The sequence below is a fragment of the Hydra viridissima genome, unplaced genomic scaffold, assembly GCF_058129835.1.
Source record: "Hydra viridissima isolate aposymbiotic clone 2 unplaced genomic scaffold, HvirCarnegie_v1 scaffold_18, whole genome shotgun sequence".
Taxonomy (NCBI): Eukaryota; Metazoa; Cnidaria; class Hydrozoa; order Anthoathecata; family Hydridae; genus Hydra; species Hydra viridissima.
Window position 1 is genome coordinate 1649098 of NW_028324317.1, and position 20578 is coordinate 1669675.

General features: G+C 27.2%; 3 protein-coding genes across 5 annotated transcripts; 2 read left to right on the forward strand and 1 right to left on the reverse strand.

Annotated features, from left to right (window-relative positions):
• Positions 1–2477: 2477 nt before the first annotated feature.
• LOC149876775 (uncharacterized) lies at positions 2478–6526 on the reverse strand. The gene is made up of 3 exons (XM_090074965.1): positions 6253–6526; positions 3222–3437; positions 2478–3016 (listed from the first exon to the last, which is right to left on the reverse strand). Exons 1-3 carry the CDS (start codon positions 6404–6406, stop codon positions 2991–2993), a joined length of 396 nt encoding a protein of 131 aa, XP_089931091.1. The 5' UTR covers positions 6407–6526; the 3' UTR covers positions 2478–2990.
• Positions 6527–6616: 90 nt separating this feature from the next.
• On the forward strand, positions 6617–15694 carry LOC149876776 (transmembrane protein 216-like). 3 transcript variants are annotated; one of them, XM_090075093.1, is made up of 8 exons: positions 6617–6700; positions 6960–7081; positions 8199–8221; positions 10676–10769; positions 11025–11123; positions 13457–13565; positions 13914–14006; positions 15587–15694. In XM_090075093.1, the coding sequence occupies exons 2-8, from the start codon at positions 6985–6987 to the stop codon at positions 15609–15611; spliced, it is 540 nt and encodes a 179-aa protein (XP_089931219.1). In that variant the 5' UTR covers positions 6617–6700; positions 6960–6984; the 3' UTR covers positions 15612–15694. The 3 variants fall into 3 exon arrangements, with proteins under 3 accessions (XP_089931219.1, XP_089931220.1, XP_089931221.1); XM_090075094.1 differs by having other exon boundaries at positions 6635–6689; XM_090075095.1 differs by lacking the exons at positions 6617–6700; positions 8199–8221 and having other exon boundaries at positions 6957–7081; positions 9809–10769.
• Positions 15695–15912: 218 nt separating this feature from the next.
• Positions 15913–18481, forward strand: LOC149876777 (tetraspanin-5-like). The gene is made up of 8 exons (XM_090075092.1): positions 15913–16084; positions 16218–16415; positions 16494–16568; positions 16918–17013; positions 17120–17230; positions 17526–17579; positions 17755–17871; positions 17969–18481. The coding sequence occupies exons 1-8, from the start codon at positions 16013–16015 to the stop codon at positions 18077–18079; spliced, it is 834 nt and encodes a 277-aa protein (XP_089931218.1). The 5' UTR covers positions 15913–16012; the 3' UTR covers positions 18080–18481.
• Positions 18482–20578: the final 2097 nt, after the last annotated feature.

Sequence of the window (20578 nt, forward strand, 5' to 3'; positions counted from 1 at the left end):
TTATTTTAATTTTTATTACATATTAAATTTTATTACATATACAACATAGTCCGAGCTCTATGTAAGGATTTAAGGCATTTTAAGTTTTAGTCTATTTGACTTATACTGTATATAAATATTTAACTTTTTTTTTTCCTGCAGTAAATATAGAAACTGCCCAAAATTTATTTATCTCTTCTTACAAAATGATCAAGTATCTTTGCTCCCCTTCCTTGTTGCTCAGCAATTTGACACGTTATACAGTTGCTACTGTGTAAACAGTCAGAAAATAAAGACAGTGACGTCATTTTTAAAAATCGGCATTGTTAATTGTGCTACAACATTTATGACATATTCGGCTTAAGGAAACATTTTCTTTTTCTCTAAATTTGAAAAAAAATAAATAAATAAATAAAAAAAAAACTTCTTTTATTTCGAATTTAGTCTGTTACTCATTGGTTACTGTGAAGTCATTTTCCATATATTTTGCACATGAATTTCAAATTTGTGTCGTGTAGTTCTATCTAAAGGAAAAAACTTTGATATAAAAACTATTTGTAAACAATTTTAACAGCTTAAGTTGTAAAACTTCCACAAAGTTTTGAATCAACTAAAGGTAGTAACCTTTTTTATCATCATTTGTAGGCCGTCAACGTAACGCAAATTGTATGCTTAGTTAAAGTTGCCTCGTTATGTTGTTTAAATACTAAACTTCATTAAATGATAAAAAAATGTTACTAAGAAATTATTAAGGTCAGAATTTGTCTTTAAAATTCTTAATTTTAGCGCTGCTGACCAGCTGCAGTTTTAGTTGTTTACGTTCGTGCAATTAAATTTTGAGGACTTTAAAGAACAATTGTTTATGATAGGAATTATCCCCAACTTACATTTTTTCAGAAGATTTATATTTGCGATTTTATCTGAGAAAATGTCAAAAGGACAGTAATTGACTAATCATAAATTTTTCAATGTTTACATCGCTTTCGATTTCTATTCCCTGAGCATGCGCATTATGACCATGAAATAAATAAAAATTACTTTCAAATAATGAAAAGGCCGTTTTGTAAATGGTTTGTTGAGGATATTTTAATAAAAATATTAATAATAATCATTATTGATTAAGTAAACCAATTTTCATTATTTAAATAGTTTTTTTTAAAAAGATTGTTAATTCAGGATTAAATTTTGATGATGCCGTATTAAGGAGTAGGTACAAACGGCGGGGCGGAGCGGATCAGCGGGGCGGATCATTTAAACGGTACAAACGGCGGGGCGGATCATTTAAACGTTACTAAAGCGAGTTATATTTCATTAAAAAAAACGATTCAGATATAGTTTAAATTCACTAACGATATAATATTTAGAAGGAATTTGCATATTACAATTTTATTAAACGACAAAAAAAAGTATATAAGTTTATAATATTTTATAAATTTTATGAACTCAAAAAACAACGTGATCCACCAATTTGTATCAAGTGATCCGCCAATTTATATCAAGTGATCCGCCTAATATTATGATTGTTTGAATCGAACTCCTTCAATTTTAATGATTGTTTTACAAAAAAACAAGGTGATCCGCCAATTTATATCAAGTGATCCGCCTAATATTTTGATTATTTGAATCAAACTCCTTCAATTTTAACGATTGTTTTACAAAAAAACAAGGTGATCCGCCAATTTATATCAAGTGATCCGCCTAATATTATAATTGTTTGAATCGAACTCCTTTAATTTTAATGATTGGTTTACAAAAAAACAAGGTGATCCGCCAGCTTATATCAAGTGATCCGCCTAATATTATGATTGTTTGAATCGAACTCCTTCAATTTTAATGATTGTTTTACAAAAAAACAAGGTGATCCGCCAACTTATATCAAGTGATCCGCCTAATATTTTGATTATTTGAATCAAACTCCTTCAATTTTAACGATTGTTTTACAAAAAAACAAGGTGATCCGCCAATTTATATCAAGTGATCCGCCTAATATTTTGATTATTTGAATCAAACTCCTTCAATTTTAATGATTATTTTACAAAAAAACAAGGTGATCCGCCAACTTATATCAAGTGATCCGCCTAATATTTTGATTATTTGAATCAAACTCCTTCAATTTTAACGATTGTTTTACAAAAAGACAAGGTGATCCGCCAAATTATATCAAGAGATCCGCCAAACTTTATGAAGTGATACGCCTAATATTTTGATTGCTTAAGTCTAACTCTATAAGTTTTAATGATAGTTCTACCAAAAAACAAAGTGATCCGCCAATTTATATTAAGTGATTCGCCTAATATTTTGATTGTTTAAATGAAACTCTGTAAAATTTAATGATTGTTCTACAAAATAAAAACGTGATCCGCCGATTTATATCAGGTGATCCGCCTACTGTTGTCATCGGCCAGAGTGAATGTTTATTGCTTAAAAACAAAATCTTACTTGAAATTCTTTTATTCAACTGCTTATTAAACTGCTTATTCATCAAAATACTCTTCTTATCACAAAATTCTTTTTCTTTTTAAAAATCCTCTTTAAATCTCTTAAAAATTCTTTTCTCTTAAAATCCTCTTTAAATCTCTTCTTCTAACAAAAACTCCAACTTCCTAGATTCTTTCTTTTTTTTGAGCTTTTATAGTTTTTGCTTGTTTTCCAGTTGCGATATCTTTTCATTTATTTATATGGCAGGTTGATGAGTCTTCATGTTTACGTCTTTTCTCGGTTGTTGTTTTTTAACTTTTAACTTCTTTTTGCTTTATCATTTATTGATGTGAAGAGTGGACGAGTCATCTTGTATGTGTCTTTTCTGATCGTTGTTTTTAATTTTTCTTATTATCGCTTTATCATTTACGAGTCTTCGCGTTTACATCTTTTCTCAGTTGTATTTAACTTTTCTTCTAACGCTTTATCACTTATTTATGTGAAGAGTTGGTGAAACTCTGTAAAGTTTAATGATTGTTCTACAAAAAAAAACGTGATCCGCCGATTTATATCAGGTAATCCGCCTACTGTTGTCATCGGCCAGAGTGAATGTTTATTGCTTAAAAACAAAATGTTACTTGACAGTGTAAAAAAAACTCAAAGCAAAGTTTGGAATGAAAAAGAGAGGGGGCTACACAACATGAATTTTAATTAAATATATTATTAAAAGATTTTATTTAAAGTAGGTTTTATTTAGTAGTAAACTTACGTAAAACTTTTAAAAGAAAAACAAAAACCATTATCAAAATGCAAGATATATTTACCATGAGGAACTAAAACTGCAAGTTTGTGGTTACCGATGTAATGGATAACAACAAGATCTGTCCGACTCAGGTCACAGTACACAAACTTCTGGAAATCATTTGAAATTCCTGTTGGCATAACTGTGGCAAAATGGATCTTTGTATAAAGTGGCAAAGCCCAAGGAATTTTACTGGAACCATTTTGCTTCCACCTATACCCATCTGCCCGCCAATCGTCTAAAAAAAAATAATAATAATAATAATATATATTTATATATACACACACATATACATTGCATATACAATAAACAACCACAATATTTACATGCAACATCACTTGGTAACAAATAAGGAGAATTTAAACTTTTGTGTGAACTAAAAAGAGCATGATTTAACAACTCATCAATTGTATAGTTAGTAGGTTCCACAGTATAAAATAAAAATAGATATGGCAGGCAAAAAGGTGGAAATTGCTGGAATTATTGAAATTGCTTTATACATGGAGAACAACTTCACATCATATAAATTAAGTGACAGTAATCAGGACAACCAAAATTGTTGAGTAAAAAGAGAAAAAATATAAGCAAACAAACAAAGTTCAAAACATGCAGAGGTAATAATAAAAAATACAGCTGAGAACAAACCAAGTTTATACCAAGGTACAAATTCCTTATAAACAAAACAGAAAATTTATGGAACATATTCAGGGTGTTAGCTAGCCTAATCATTAGCCAAATGGCACCGAGTATACTGTAGAATTCCCAATGGGTTTAAAGTTTCCAAAATTCAATACCTCTTTTTTTTTTTTTAGTAGTAGTAGTGGTAGTGGTAGTGGTAGTGGTAGTAGTAGTAGTAGTATAGTAGTAGTAGTAATCTTAGTTGGCCTCATTTTACGATTTGCCTAGCTCTGGCGCTACAAATTTTGCCCTCATGTTACAATATTTTGCCTGTGTAACAATATTAAGTTACACAGAATGTTCTCATCTTACGAATCTGCCCTTATGTCACAAAATGTGCATAGCATGAGGGCAAAAACTGCACTCATGTTAAACTACATAGTAACATCAGGGCATTTGTCATAAAAGTTATTTATTTTAAGATAAACGATTAAGCAAGCAAATAGTCAATTTAAACATGGCAAAGTTTGATGTATTAGTGGAATGATTAAGATTGATATAGTAATAAATTTAGATTGATAATATAGTTAGAACAATAACATATTAATAAATAATATTTATGTTGAACATATATGTAATAATATCTAAAATAAATTGAATAATGATATTGACAATATATTAATTAAGATTGATAATAAAGTTAACTAATACCTTAATCTAACTTTATTATCAGCAATAAACATAAATTTATTGCTACCTAGGTAGTAATTAATCTGCGTTTATTGTTAAACCAACAATGTTATTGAACTTTTTGTTGACTAATCATACTAATTAATAATACCTTTGAGGTCCTCATTGATGTAAGTTCTATGTTTTTTTGGTACTATAACTAATAGAGATTTACAGAGATAAAGAATAGAATCAGGAGTAATAAAGTAGCAAGCATGGTAAAGAGATACAACCTTAGCAGATGGTTAAGATCAGAAGTAAGATTTGATCCTAGAAGTCAAAGGGTAGATGACTCATTTAGTACATTACTGTTCATAAATATAGGAAGATCTAGATTTTTGCGATAAGGATTCCCTGAAAAAAATTTAGTCTTATCTGCGTTAGAGATAATTCTCTATCAAAAAAAGAAAAAATATTATAATTTCATTTTGATTGCAAAATTATAAGTTTAATTTTATAAAAAAGTTTTGAAAAGTTATAACTTTGAAAATATGTCTCACCCATTTTAGGGCTAGAAGTTTGGGTTACATGAGGGCTTTGAACCGGGATTATAGATATATTTCTGTTTATCATAAAATATATTCCTGGCTAACACCTCAACATTGCCAACAAATGTAAACAGTTTCAAGAACAAATTAGACAAATATTTAGCATTAAAAAAATTAACTTAATGAGTTTTAATAGTAATAAAAATTTTTAATACTAATAAAAAGTATAAAAAATTTAAACAAAAATTACTTTTGGTCTTAAGTCTTCTAAGTAGTTTTTGTTTAAATTTTTTATTCTTTTTATTAATATATACCTATATTATCAAAAGTGAGTTGTCAAAGTGAGTTTCTAATTCACTCGCTGTTAACACATAGCTATGTGTTAACAGCGAGTGAATTAGAAACTCACTTTATATACTACTACTAAATCATATTTTATATACTACTACTAAATTATATATACTACTAATAAACTATAATTATAATTATAATAATAATACACATTTTATATACTACTACTAAATTATAATGATATTTTTAATAATATAGCAGTAACTATATTGTTATAATTTATGATTGTTTTTAGGCAAGTACAATGAAAGCACATTGGTGCTCACATTTTAAAATCATAACACAGATACTTTTAAACAGCATGTATAAAAAAGGTCATTTAAAAACCTGCAGATTATTTTCTATAGCATGTCTTACACTGACATAATATAAAATAGACACAAGCATGTAAGTTTGTTATGGAGCCATTTTACAATAATAAATAAATCTTCAAATAAATTATAATAGGAAAGACAATTTTTAGCTTCAAAAAAATGTTGCATATTAAATGACATCTTGAAAATATTCAATATAATATTAAATGACATTTAGAAGTCCTTTCATATTTATTAATAAGATATCTTGCTTTACTGTAGCATAGCCTTAAGTAAAAGATAAACTATGCCTAAGTAAAGTTAGATTTTACTTTAAACATATTAAAAGAAACAAAGCTATATACAGTCTTGTAGACTACATGTAGGCTACAGTCTACATTGTAGATTACAGGTATAACTTCTTTAAAGTCTAACTTTACTTTAGGCATCGTAATTGATTTTTACTAGTATAATCCAAAAACTATGCTATTTACTACATTATACTATTTTAGTATACAAATATATTTTAAAAATACAAATACTATACAAGTGCACTGAAATATTGCTGCCTAACCTTTTTCATGATTCACTTGTATGACATAAACTTCGCCTGCCTTAGGATTGTTGAGCGTAGTTGTTCTATCTTCATTATTGCTCTTGGCGATAAGATTTGCAATAACCTCTATTTTAAGGTGCTTTATGCTACCTATCAAAACAGGCACAGCCATTTACTAAAAAGTCATCATAAAAAAATTTAGCAACATGTTTGTTCAGCTTGAATTCGTTAGCAGAAATTTAACTATTAAAAGTGCCTTGTCACTTGAATGATCCGCTCCGCTGATCCGCCCCGCCCCGCCGTTTGTACCTACTCCGTATTAAGCTTTCCAGGCTTTTGTAACTATTTTGCATACAATTAGTTTTTCTCCTAAATATTGGAGAAACAAGGCCCGTTTTAAGAAACCAGGTCTGTCCAAAATTTGAGTTTTAAGGAAAACTGGTAGGATTTAGAAGGTGAAACTATTGTAAGTGAATGAATATTATTTTGGTAAGTGAATGAATATTCACTTACCAAACTCTATTTAACGTCTTTATCTGATCCAAAGTTCTGGCGTTTTCAAAAGCCTTAGTAAACTCATTTCGATTAATTAGTTAAAAACTACTAAAATAAATTTTGACATATGCACGTAGTGTTTGCCAAAATACAACTTTTTGATTTAGCTGCGATTATTTATTTGCTTATGTTATATATAAATTAATAAAGAAAGTTTTTTATATTTAAAGAGTTGGAAAATCAAATAAAATAAAAATGAACTCAGGAGAACAAGGAGTTCAAAGTTCTTCAACTAACACTTTTCCATCAAGTTCTAAAAAGCCAGCATCACTTCCACAGTCAACTAATGCAGGTGAATTAAAAATTTTACACTTGCAAACACAGACACAGACACACAGACACACAGACACAGACACAGACACAGACACACACACACACACACACACACACACACACACACACACACACACACACTCACACTCACACACAGACACACACAGCTTTTTGTTTTGTTTCAATGTTCTAAAAAAGCTGCTAAAGAAATTTATTTATAGTTCAGGCTGAAAAAAATTTATTAACTTTTTACTAAATACTAAGGTTCCTACAGAATTCTGCTTCTTAAAAAACACATCCCACAATTAAAGTACAGCATTATCTAAAATTGTTTTTAGAATAAATTACGTATTTTCAGCTACTAATAACTTAAATATCTGATTTAATTTGTTTTAAGAGTTTTTGCAGCATGTTGGCCCTAACCCTAACCCCTCCAGATTTTGGCATTAATAGTAGCAAAATATTTTATAAACACTTATTAAGATAAAAATTTGCAAAAATAATAATGATGAAAAATAAAAAAAAAAAATTGCAACATTAATTTATTGCTGTTATATTGATTTATGTAAAACTCTGAATGCATCAGGTAAAACCAAGTTTAGAATTTCTATATGTCAATTCTATATGTCAGGATTTCTATATGTTATCTATTTGTAATTTGTATTTCATCATCAGTTTCAATCTTTTTAAAAACTTTCTCAAGATTTACCCTTTTTTGCTTTTTATGTGATAACACTAAATATTTTTGCCCAGACAACTAATATTATGTAACAATTATCATCAAAGTTTGAAAAAGATTTAGATTTTTTACAAAATTCTTTCAATTATGGAAATCATGTTGCAACAGTAGAAAATAAATCATGTTGCAACAGTAGAAATTAAATCATGTTGCAACAGTATAAATGATAAAATTTATGCACCTTAATCTACTATTTTTAGATGCATGAAAAACATGTTTTTTGATAAATTGTTTTAAGAAAGATTATGAGATTTTTAAAGACAATTTGTATGCATAAAACTCACATTACTGTGTTAAAAGTACAGGCTCAGCTGTATATGGATTAAAATATTTTATACATACACAAGAACATATGGATAACAAAGAACTTGTTTTTTTTTTGTTTTTTTTTTTGCAGGGAAAAGAAAGTTAGTAGTAGATGTATCTTTTCATTTTAAAATTATTTTTAAACAAATATATATTTATGTTTTCTAATAAATTAAAAGATTGAATAAATAAATGAGAGATTTTTCACTACATACAATATCTGATTTAACTATTTGCAAAAAAGAAAGGGGGTTGATTTGATGGGTAAAATTATCTACTAAAAAGTACACACTAAAGAAGCAAAAAGGCATTCTGACCTCAGCACCTGCCAAATTAAGAATGTTCTTTTCTTAAGAAGATGACTTTTAAGAGTACGATGAATAATTTAAGGTTGTTCAAAATAGGGTTATGTAAAAATTTTAAATTGTGTTACAGTTTATTTTCTCAGGAAATCCATGTTTTGTACTAAAAATTTTGATGGAAAATTGTTCCAGACTTTTTTTTGGTGAATTTAATACAATTACAAAACTGTTTTTATTGACTTTTTATAAATGATGCAAACCAACTCTTTCCTAAAAAGGTGTTTTGAACTATGAATAAACATACTAAAAAATGCCTAAAAATAACAAATAAAAATAAATAATAAAAAAATAAAAATGTAAATGAAAAATAAATAATATAAAATAATATAAAAGATGTAAAATAAAGAATAAGAAAATAAATGACATAAAAAAAAAAACAAAAAAGAAAATAAAAATAACTTCAAATCTAATTTTTTCTAACTAAAATTAAAGGTTTTTAAAAAATAAATGTTTTAAAGTTCAAAGTCTTCAATTTTCTTTCATCAATTTTCAAAATTTAGTTTGAAGTAGAATATCAATCATTTTTTAAGATCATTATTAATTACTATTGCAGTGAGATCATTGATAACCAAGTGTTACCATAACAGTACTACGATATAGACAGCTATGGAAGTGTCTATATGGAAGTTCTTGGTTAGTGAGTCTTCCTTGCTCTAGTAGTTCTTGGTTAACAATCAGTTAAGCTAATAATAGAATACTGGAATCTCTAGTTCACACCTCCCAGCCTTCCTTTTTTATTCCCAGCTGGTCTCTAAGGAAAACTGTGTCTTTTTCCATATTCTTAGCTTCTCTAATTTACCTATATTAATCTTTTATTTAAATATTCATGTGGCATATAAAATGAAATTCATATTTTACTTTTAAATTTTTCCTCATAAACTTGTTTCCTATAACATCAACTGTAAGTTTAAAATCCTAATGTTTAGAGGTTACTCATGGTCATGAGTCCAGAGTAAGGCCTATGAAAAAAATTTAATCCAAAAGAGTTTGTTCTCTGTCTGCTATTCAGGATTTAAAGTATTTCAATATGGATGATTATGCTTCATACAGTTCAAACTCAGTGTTTTAGTAGATTAAAACATAAGTTATTTTAAATGTTGCTGAAAAAATATGACATTTGAAAACCAAAAAACAAAGGGCTATGCCTTATAAGGCATGCCAGTCTGTCAGCCAATAAAATAATACACAAATTTTATGTTATAGCCTACTGATTTAATTGCTGTATTTATGTGGCACTTTTGTTAAAAAAGATAATTAAAATACAGATATGTACACCTTAGTAACTATTTTAAACTAAGCAATCTAAGCTGATGGATATGTTATTGTGTTTTACTTATAGATGAGAACTACAATTAGCGATTCAGAAGTTCCAAAGAGTAAATGTGGTATCTGGTTAGTTGGTGGAGTACTTAATGTAGTTTCCAAATGTAAACAGTAGCAATTTAGCAGCTACTGCATAATTGTTAGGCCATAATCCTAGTTAAATTTACGCAGATTACATAATCTTTAGTCAAGACTATGTACTCAATGGTAGCATCAAGAAAACCTTAGCAAAAAACTTATTCACTCATCAAGTTTTGCTCAAAATATAGTGAAAATATTTCTCAAGCCTTAACATTAAAAGAAACTACTGTTCAACTTTGCTGGTATCTCCATGTACTATTTCTCTTGGATTGTTGCATAATGTGAAATGGATGACTCTACAGCATCCAAGTGGCAGTTTTTGAATAGCTCGATGCAGAGTTCTAGGCTTAAAGATCATGAATGTAAACTGCTTTGTACAGTATTGTGTAAGTGCAGTCATTCAATTCAGTTCTTATAAATTGAGAGCAACAAATGTAATACTACTTGCAATTAGAAAAGTAAAGAATTGAGAATCAAATCAAAAATTACATGCAAACAAAAAACTGTTGTATGGACCTGATAAAAGCATTAACACCACAATCTGTATTAATAACGCTTTTTAAATTAAAGTACAATTTTATTTGATATAATAAAACTTCAGTATATCTGAGCAAATAATAAACCCTGACTGGCAGATTTAAATAGAATAAATTGAGAGGGTTAAAAAAGAAATTAAGTTGAGAGACTAAAACCATGAAATGCATAACTTGGTTAGTTTTATCTTACTCTAAAGTTGTCAGTTCTCTCCAAGCAAAATTTTATCTTTGCAGATTATAAAAAATTTCACTTAACTAAATGGTAGCTTTCTTCGCTTCCGCTTCAGATCCTTCTTCATTTGAATGTTTATTTCTTTGGATTTTACTGGCTTTGTGAACTACTTCTGTATATTTATAAAGGTAGTGTAAAAAATTTAATTACTCTATTACTGCAATAAGTTTTTTACATAAAAATATTTCAGCATTTTTACATAACATTATTAGGTAAGTTTATTACAGTAAATAGTTTCATTACTGTAATATAGCAATGAATAATGCGTTTAATTAATGCAATAATAATAATGCATTATTATTGCATTAATTAAACACATTAAGAACTTTAGATTTCTTTTATGCAGGCATAGTTTTACCGTATCCTGACTTTCTTTTATGCAGGCATAGTTTTACCATATCCTGACACTGGTGGAACTTTGAGTCTTGAGATTGTTCTCCTTGCTTTAATTGGCATCATTGAGATGTTTAGACTTTTTTTTGGTAAGTGCTGTTTTTAAAGTTTTCATAACATATGAATATTTATATTAATGTTTTGTTAGGACATTAGTGAGGGCCTTTCAAGAACATGAGGTGGATTACTTTATACACACCTGTGAATTTTGTTTAATTTAATAGGATGTTACTTGGTTTTTTTTTTAAATTAAGATAATGATAGATCTTTCTACTATGCAAATAATGCAAATAAAAGTTCTGTAAGTACACATAAAATTTTTACAGTTTGTAATCATCTTTAACTAAATTTTTCTAAAGAATGATTTCATACTATACAAAAATTATGGTTCTATGCCTCAATTCAAGAGGCAACATATTTCTTTAGCTAACTGAGTGCAACCGAGGAGAATCACATTTACAGCTTATTAGTTTATTTAGTAACGCAACCTTAAATTCTATTGCTTAAGTTTTGTTTTCTAAACATAAAATTGAAGAAACTCAACAAAAGAGATGCACCGAAAGATGCTTTAACCTTTACATGAAATTTGGTCCAGTGACATGTGTGACTAAAAGCTATATCTTTAAATTTAACTATACTAAATAATTTAGAGTTTTACCTTCTTTGGAACTTCATATTTCCCTATTTTTAACAACTTTGTCTTTAAATATGTGTTCTCTGAAAATTTTCACATGGCATTACATTTTTTCACATCCATATTTTTGACAAGAACATATATATTGGTATACATCAAAAGTCAATTCATTTTTTTAAAACCTTTTAACAATCTGATAACTAATCTTAGCCATAGAAACAATTTTTAAAATTTTATGTATTTTAAGTAAAATAAATTTTTATTTGACTGAAAATACATATCATTTTAAAGAAAAAAAAACTTTCCCAAACTTTAACTCCAAATGTAAAGTAGCATAACTATTACAAGTTCAGATAACCATTAAATATCCAAATATATAATGCAAACCTTATTGTTAATGTGCTTTTGCTTGCATTTTCTCCCTTATAACCTAAAAGTATCTTGATTGTCTTAAATACTCATTCTCATGTGCTACTTCTCTAGTTGGTTTACTATTAAATAAGGATGCTTATTTTACATGCTAAAGAGGCGTCTTTAGCACATAACATAAGCATAAGACACCTCTCAGTTGACTTCTATTTATATAAATTAAATACCTTCATTAGATACAATTTTTTTTAATAGGAAAAGAAAATATTGTGATAAAGTTAATCTTGAAAAGAATCATATTTTGTATTTTTAAAGTTCAATGTAAATTTTCTGATATAACAACTTTTTTAGCTCCATGTGCATAATTTGTAGTACAATGTAATATTTCTTACAGTGATAATAACAGGAGAACTTTAATTTTTTTGAGTCCCTTTAAATAAATGCTTTTGGACTTAAGTAAGTATACACTTATAATTATCATTATTACAAATCAATATTGCTATCAGATTTTGTGTAAAAAAAAAGATAAGCATTTGAATTAAGGTAAAACTAATAAGATTGGAAATGAGTACAAATGCATTAAAATCTTAAAAATAGGAAAAAACAGAAGTTTAAAAAGAAAAGTTTTTATTAACTTATTGTAGTGAATGCTTACTGTTCCACTCCATCGTCAGCAACAGAAAATCATAGTTTCGTAGGCTCTTTTTGCTGCATTTGCTGGATGGAATTTATGTTTTATGTAAAAGATGAACCTTTTTTTACAGTAAAAGTTAACGTTTTTCAATAGACCAAGATATTATCAAGTAGATTACCAATTTGTAACTTGCAGCCAATTAACAGCAGTACTGCAGAAAATGCAAGGTTTTTGTTGCACACTCATTTTGAAGCTCCAAATCACTTGTTGGTGAAATCATTGCCTTTCCATAGCATTGCTTTCAAATAACACAAACACAATGGTGGAATACATTTTTATGAGTGTTTCATAATTTAAAATAAATCAATATATCTGGCATTTGTTTTGGAGTGAGCTATTTATAATGATAAAAATAAGATTGTAGCTCTTTGAAACTTACATTGAGATTAGTGCACTTGGCATCATTATTTTTATACTTTTCTGGTCCCAATTAAGCTATAATGTGAACAAAGTATTTATATTATCTGACCCCTTTTTCTAAAATAATTCTTCTATTTATTGGCCTTGAGTCAATTATTTCATGGTTTCCTTTAAAGCTTTTTATTTGCCTTTTTTTTTTATATCAATTATTTGGGTTTTAAAATTCTTAATTGATAAATGAAATAACGTTTGCATATTGTTAATATATTTGACAGTGTAATTTCTTTTTCATAAAACTGTTTTTCCTAGAGAGATTTGCAAGTTCTTATTTATGTGTAGGATTTTCAAAACTATTTTTTTGTCAGGTTATAAAGGAAATCTTGGAGAACGAAAACAAACATTGATTTGGTCTGTTATACTAGCATTGCCAATCTTAGTTTCACAATTATATCTCATACTCTGGCAAACCTATGTGTAAGTTTTTTTCAACTTTTTTTTCATAATGAAATTCAAAAGAAATTTTTTTCTACAAACAACCAAATCATCTATTTGCTTATAACAATTGATAGTCGTCTACAATATTGGTTGTTTATGAATATTTAAAATATTAATTTTGTATTAAAGCCTATATATATATATATATATATATATATATATATATATATATATATATATATATATATATATATATATATATATATATATATATATATATATATATATATATATATATATATATATATATATATATATATATATATAGGCTTTAATTTCTTAATAAATAAAAAAATGTCTATCTTTCTTTCATTAACATTTTTTTAGCTTACGGGTTGAAGTTGTACTATGTGCTATACTCCTAATTATGGTGATTTTAGAAGTTTTGCTATCTGCTGCTTCAATATGGACCTTTCAAAGGTAAATGATTATACTTTTTTTTTTATTATATATCATTTTTGCAGACATTAAATAGTTAATAAATAAAAAATAAAAGTTGAAATAAAAAAGTGTTGATAAAAATTAACATTCTAAATCTTTTAATAAAAATTTTAAACTTGTTTTTAGTTCTATTGACACTATTTTTGTTCACTTATTTTTGTTTATTTCACTATTTTCCTTTACTTTGTTTCATTTTTCAATTAGCAATCTAAAATTATATATATATATATATTAATTTCTAAAGTAATTTTTTTCAAGAGAAAAAAATTACTTTAGAAATTATTTTAAAATTAAATAAAAAATAAAATTATTTTAAGTTTATTTACTTTCTTGATTACTTATTTTTGTGATCATGCTGATGTGCTGCAAGAGGCAAAATTACTATCTGTAGAGATGATGTAGAGATTTAATCACTATTTCATTTAAACTTTCAATAAAATAACTAAGAATTTGAATTGAATGAGCAAAATCAAAGGCACAAAGAAAAGAAGGCTTCAAAGCCAACATTATGAGCAAAAACTCAAATCTTTTTTCTAAAATAGGTAAACTGGACTTTAAATGATCAATCACTCTAGGAAGCTCTGTTTTTCTGAAAGAACGGTGTCAAGAAAGTTTTAGATCAGTTGCAAAGAATATCAGAAATGCTGTCTAAATTTTCAATGGTTCACTTCTTCCTTTTACTGCTGTTAAATTTGTTAATGGAATTTGAATATTTGTCAGAATATTTTATTGTGAAAAGAGCAGAGCTAAAAGTTATTTTAAAATTATTAAAAAAAGCAGTTTTTAAAAATTTCTTTTCTGTGAGTTTAAACTTATACTGCCTGACCCCAGAAATAGTTTGTGTATTTTAAATATAATTGAAAAAGTGATACTTATGACCTAAAATATTCCGTAAAAAACTGTACTTACTCCAGTACATCAAAACTCCAAGATTTTGTGTTTTTTAGGAAATTTTAAAAATATTATTTTATATGTGAAAATATGAAATATAAGTTAACTTTTATATCATCTTTTTGTGGTATTCCCATGGGAACATCAGTAAAAGGTTAAAAGTTAATTCTTTTTTCCATTACTCCACAGCAAGCTAAGATTATAAAGCATTGAATTAAGGCTTTAGTAAAAATGGATTGTTTTAATTATACTTGTGAATCTTTACCAGTTCTTTGTAATTAAAACTGAAAACAGTTTTTGAGAGTTGAGAGTGGTGCTTGGGATGTCTTAGTTGAAATTGTAATAAATATTTTTGGTAATAATCCTGAAAATTATTAAGAGCATCATTAGAGTGTTGACCTAATGATTCTTCTAGAAATCCTTACAACTAAGGTGCAATATGAGCAAATTATTTAAATCTAGCTGAAATATTCCATCAAGATGTTAAAGTAATAAAAGAGTATCATCTGCAGAGAATCCTAATGTAACAGTTGTTTAACAAGATGTCACTCTATGGCACCTTATTTAAGAAGTCCTAAATAATCTTTTCCCAAATTATTTAAGATTAAATGATCTAAATATTTACAAAAGAATGATGTAATGATTTATTTGTTATATTTTTTTTTTAGGCATGAAACCTTCATTCGAAGTTAGTTGCAGGATATTTTTATGGTGTATGAACTGTGTTTGTGAATTGGTTTTTATTTTTGATGTTTGGAAAAGAGTTGTTAAATAGATAAGAGTAAATAATTTATTAAAATAAAGAAAAAATGTAAATAAAAAATCCAAGAGTGTCATGTTAAACTAGATTTATAAAAATGCTCACTATATTTTATTTTTATGAAAAATGTCAAATAAAGTAAAAAAAAACAAACAAAACGTTTTGAGTAAAAATTTTCTTTTGGTGTACATTTTTTAATCTACAATAAATTCAACTAAATGAGTACCTCAAAGTTTGTAAGTTATAATATACTTTTAGAAATTTAAATATTACATAGAAGTTTTATTAAGCTTTCAAAGATAAACATTCTCTAAATGAGTTGGAATTTAAAAGAATGAGGCAGCGTGATTCCGAAGTGAGTTTGTGCATCAAATACTTGCTCTTTTTCTTCAATGTATTTTTCTGGGTAGGTTTTTTTCAAAATTTTCTATTTCTCAAATTTTTCTATTTCTAACTATCTTGAAAGAAAATTCGTATGTTACAAAGATATTAAATTTTTATATATATAAATATTTAAAAAGTATGTTATTAAATTTCAGTTGATAGGATGCTTTATATGTGGTGTTGCTTTGTGGGCTCGTGTAGCATACATGCAGGAAAACAGCTCTATATCAATGTTTAGTGGTTGGGACTTAGATCCAGCTTTCATTTTTTTGTTTGTTGGTGTAGTGATGTTCCTACTTGGATTTTGTGGATGTGTAGGCGCACTTAGAGAAAATATATGCTTGCTTAAGTTTGTAAGTTTGATAGTTTCTTAGATTTTCTTGGCAATGACATAATGAGTATTCTTCAAGTGTAATTTTTTAAAAATATAGTTCTCCATTTGCCTGTCAATTATCTTCTTCATACAGCTTGTGACTGGAGTGCTTGGTTTTGTGTTTCGACGTAAGGCAAGTTTGTTATTTTGTAGAATCTTTACCCAACAGTAATTTTATTTTCATAGTGAACTCTAATATAGATAAACACACACGCGCGCGCGCGCACGCACGCACACGCACATACACATACATACACATACACACACATACACATACACAGATATATATATATATATATATATATATATATATATATATATATATATATATATATATATATATATATCTGTGTATCTTTTTTAAATGATTTATCATTTAAAAAAGATATATATAATAATGTTATCATCATTATATATTATTTATCTTATGAATTATCTTTCAATGAAAATGAAATCTATGATATTTAACTCATTTTTTTTAGATCCAGGCCTTAGTAGCTGCCAAGTTGCAAGGTACTATTGTGAATTATAGAAATAATGATAACCTACAAAATCTAATTGACTTTTCACAAATAACCGTAAGTTTAATATATTTTTTTAACCATTCAATGTCATTTCGGACTTCATATGCTTTATTAATATTCATTGATTTTCTATCTTAAATGAAATTTCATTACTGTTAAGTTCAAATGCTGTGGTTTGGTAAATTACGTGGATTGGCAAAAAAATATTTATTTCAATTGCTCCCAATCTGGACAAGAGTCATGCTCTGTGCCCTACTCTTGCTGCAAAGTTGTAGGTCTTAGTTTTCACATTTCGTTAAAGAAACAAACAAATGTTTTTTTTTCTGATTTTGTCACACAATATTTTTTGGATTATTAATTTTAAGTTTTAGATAATAATATTTTTTAAATTATTTTATTTTTTAAATTATTTTATTTTTTAAATTATTAATTTTTTAAATTATTGATTTTAATGCAAGAAAACTTAAACATAGTTTGTTTTTAATATTATGTGTTTCTATATTTGAATTTATATTTTAATGCTCTAGATAGATTTTAAAAATTTTATAAATTTTTTTGTTACAAAGGATCGCATCAACACGTTTTGCGGATACAAAGCATTGAGCGACACCAAAATGACGGTGATTTTCTGTTGCAAATTTCATACTATGATTTTTTTGGTTTAAATTTTCATTTGGCTTATATTATTATAGTTGTATATATTATATATATATTATGGTTTAAAATAATTCAGCCTGATTTTTAACTCTATAAACTAATGTGTTTTTTGCAATAGAAAAGTTCTTCCTTTTTCAGTCAGCCCAACGCGAAACATTGATATATACTCGAGGATGCATCGATGGAATCTCGCAATGGTTTAATGAGCACCTCATTATCGTAGCTGGTATTGCGGTTGGTGTCGCCGTGCTTCAGGTTTTTACTTTTCGCTTCTTTTTCTTCTTTTTAATTTTCACTTTACTTTTTATATGCAATTTCAATTTGTTTGTTAATTCGTCCGTTTCTGACTCAGATAATCGGAATCGCTTTTGCTTCGACACTCATCTCAGATATTCGACGACAATTAGCTAAGTGGGATCAACCGCGCGGTTGGCACACCCCTCTCTTCGCTAATGACATGTAATCAGTGTGCACCTGCTTAAAACAGCTGTTTTTTTATTTAAAAGCAACGTCCCATTTATGTTTATTTAAGAAGAAATCGAGGAACGATTGAAAAATTTTAAACTTGTATACACTCCTAATATTTAAAAATAACTTTAGTCAATTCATTGAAATCGTAGTTCTCCTAATGTAGATACGGTTTTAAAAAATGGAATTTAAAGTCGACGTCGTGATCATTGGAAACTTTTGACGAGTTGATAGTCATGAGCGGAGAGGTCATTGGGATAAAACCCAAAGTTTGTTTACACCGCCCGTGGGAGAAGAAAACGCAGTTTGAAATTTAGGAGCAAAAGTTTTTATATGATCTATTGTAAGCATAATCATTTTGTAACAATGGTTCAACTAAAAAAACTTATATTTTTAAGTTTGTTTTTAATTTCAAGAATTCTACTTTATACACTTTTCATTAGATTAAGGGTCAGATCAAATATTGGCCTTTGTAGTAGAAAAATTTGAATGAAAGTTGATGATTTTATAAAATACTTTTAATTTGTGTTAAGGTATAAATATCTGTGAAATGTGAAAAGGTTTAGTGAAAAGACTTTCTTTTTTTAACGTCTTTGAAATTATAAGACATTTTCAAAGTGAAAACGATTCATCAAAAGTTCAAAGTTTTAATAGAAAAATAAAAAAAGTAAAAAAGAAATGAACAAAAAAGATGGACTGCTTAATTCAAATTTTGCTGTCAATCTTCGAAGTTTTCTATATTTTCTAAATGGTTATTGCCTAAATATATAAAGACAGAGATACAAGAAAAACAAGTCACACCCACCACTGAGTGCTTACGCCCTTCCCAAAATGTCTTTATACGCCCCTGTTAAAAGCTTATAAAATTTGGATGTATATATATATACTATTAAGGAATATATTTATCTTAGCCAGCTCTTGATTAACGGGTTGTATACTCTTGTATATGAAATATACAATATAATATGAAATATAATACAATGAACAATGGGTACAAAATAAAGTATTTTAGTTTTCACTTTCTTTTGTCTCTGTTGTAAAAACCTCAACGCTTTAATTGAAGTTTAAAAGGAATATTTTAGTGATTCACTTTACCAATGGTAGAAATCGTAGAAATTAATTTAAGTAAATAATTTAAGTTGTTAATTACAGTTACAAATTAGTTTCATAAGAAATTAATTAGTTACTTAGGACGCAATAGGAAGCTTTTGTTCAGAGTAAAATCTCTGGTTACAGTTGATTACAATAAAAAAACTGCAATTTTTGTAACAGAAATAGTAGATGTTAAAGGCAGATCTAAGACTAAAAACTTATTGGCTATAGATAAGTAAGCGTCTACGACTCGGAATCGTTTTCTTGAAGTGAACCGGGAAAAGCGTAATGAGACAATAAATTACCCGGAAAAAAATAACGAGACAAAGGAAAAGGTTGTCCCGGAATAAATTTATAAATCGGGACATAAATTTTGTCTCGGAATTTAAAATTTGTGTCCCGGATAATTATGAAACGTTGCGAGACAGATCAATTATATTAACTAGATATCTAACTCGCGCTTTCGCAGTGAAGAAAATATTTTGCAAACCAAGTTTTTTTTGCCAGCCAGAAATGACGCACAGTGACTCAAAACAACAACAAAAAATGGCACTAAACCTCTCACAATTTTTTTGTAAATATAGTGCCCTTTTTAAAATAATATTAAATTAGAATGATCATTTATTTAAAAAGTAATGAGTTTTTTCATAAAACTTATATTTTAAGGTTTTTATTTAGTAAAAATGGAGAACTTGTAATCTAAATGAAAGTCTATATTTACTTTTAAGACAATCTTTTAACTTTATATATTTTTTGAAGAAATACAAACGTCAATGAACCCATAAAAACCTTGTTTTCCGCCATTTTTTTACAGTGGTTTATTATATCAAAATAAATTTTTACTTGTATAACTTGTTTCAACATATCAAGTATAGTTTCAAGAAACATATTTTTGTCATCATATGCTACTTAGAAATTTGTTAAAATGTTTTTATTTGAATAATGATTTACTATTCAAGAAGTATAAGATATTTGAAATAGCATTTCTTTACAACTTCAGTATTTCCTGTTATAAACAAGTAACATTATTTACTTACACATTATAGAGAACGTAATGTGATAATTGTCAAAGAAGTTATAACATAAAATGTTAAACAGTGTAAAGTGAAAAGTGATATAAAGTACTTAAAAATGTTTCTGATATATATTAATGGTTTAAAAAACAACAACAACAAAAAGATTAGATCTTATCCCGAATATACGTGAATTAGGAGTGGATAAATTACGATTTTGGAAGGATTTACTTAACGAAATCAAATAAAACTGAAGAAATTAGCAAATAGAACATAAATTAATGCTACTTTAGATAGATTTATTTCAAAAGTGAAGAAAAAAACTAAAACAATTTAGAAGAAATTATGATTCTTTTATAGAAAAAGAATTTCAATGGCTTCAAGAAAAT

Bases quoted from the DNA above. Each gene is read 5' to 3' on its own strand.
- LOC149876776 (XM_090075093.1), top strand. From the start codon at position 6,985: ATGAACTCAGGAGAACAAGGAGTTCAAAGTTCTTCAACTAACACTTTT. The intron at 8,222-10,675 runs GTATCTTTTCAT...ACTAAATGGTAG, and splicing joins AAAGAAAGTTAGTAGTAGAT to CTTTCTTCGCTTCCGCTTCA. The intron at 14,007-15,586 runs GTAAATGATTAT...TTTTTTTTTTAG, and splicing joins TCAATATGGACCTTTCAAAG to GCATGAAACCTTCATTCGAA.
- LOC149876775 (XM_090074965.1), bottom strand. From the start codon at position 6,406: ATGGCTGTGCCTGTTTTGATAGGTAGCATAAAGCACCTTAAAATAGAG. The intron at 3,438-6,252 runs GTTAGGCAGCAA...ATTTTTTTTTAG, and splicing joins ACAAGTGAATCATGAAAAAG to ACGATTGGCGGGCAGATGGG. The intron at 3,017-3,221 runs GTAAATATATCT...TTTGTTTTTAAG, and splicing joins TGCAGTTTTAGTTCCTCATG to CAATAAACATTCACTCTGGC.
- LOC149876777 (XM_090075092.1), top strand. From the start codon at position 16,013: ATGAGGCAGCGTGATTCCGAAGTGAGTTTGTGCATCAAATACTTGCTC. The intron at 17,014-17,119 runs GTAAGTTTAATA...ATTACTGTTAAG, and splicing joins TTGACTTTTCACAAATAACC to TTCAAATGCTGTGGTTTGGT. The intron at 17,231-17,525 runs GTAGGTCTTAGT...TTTGTTACAAAG, and splicing joins CCTACTCTTGCTGCAAAGTT to GATCGCATCAACACGTTTTG.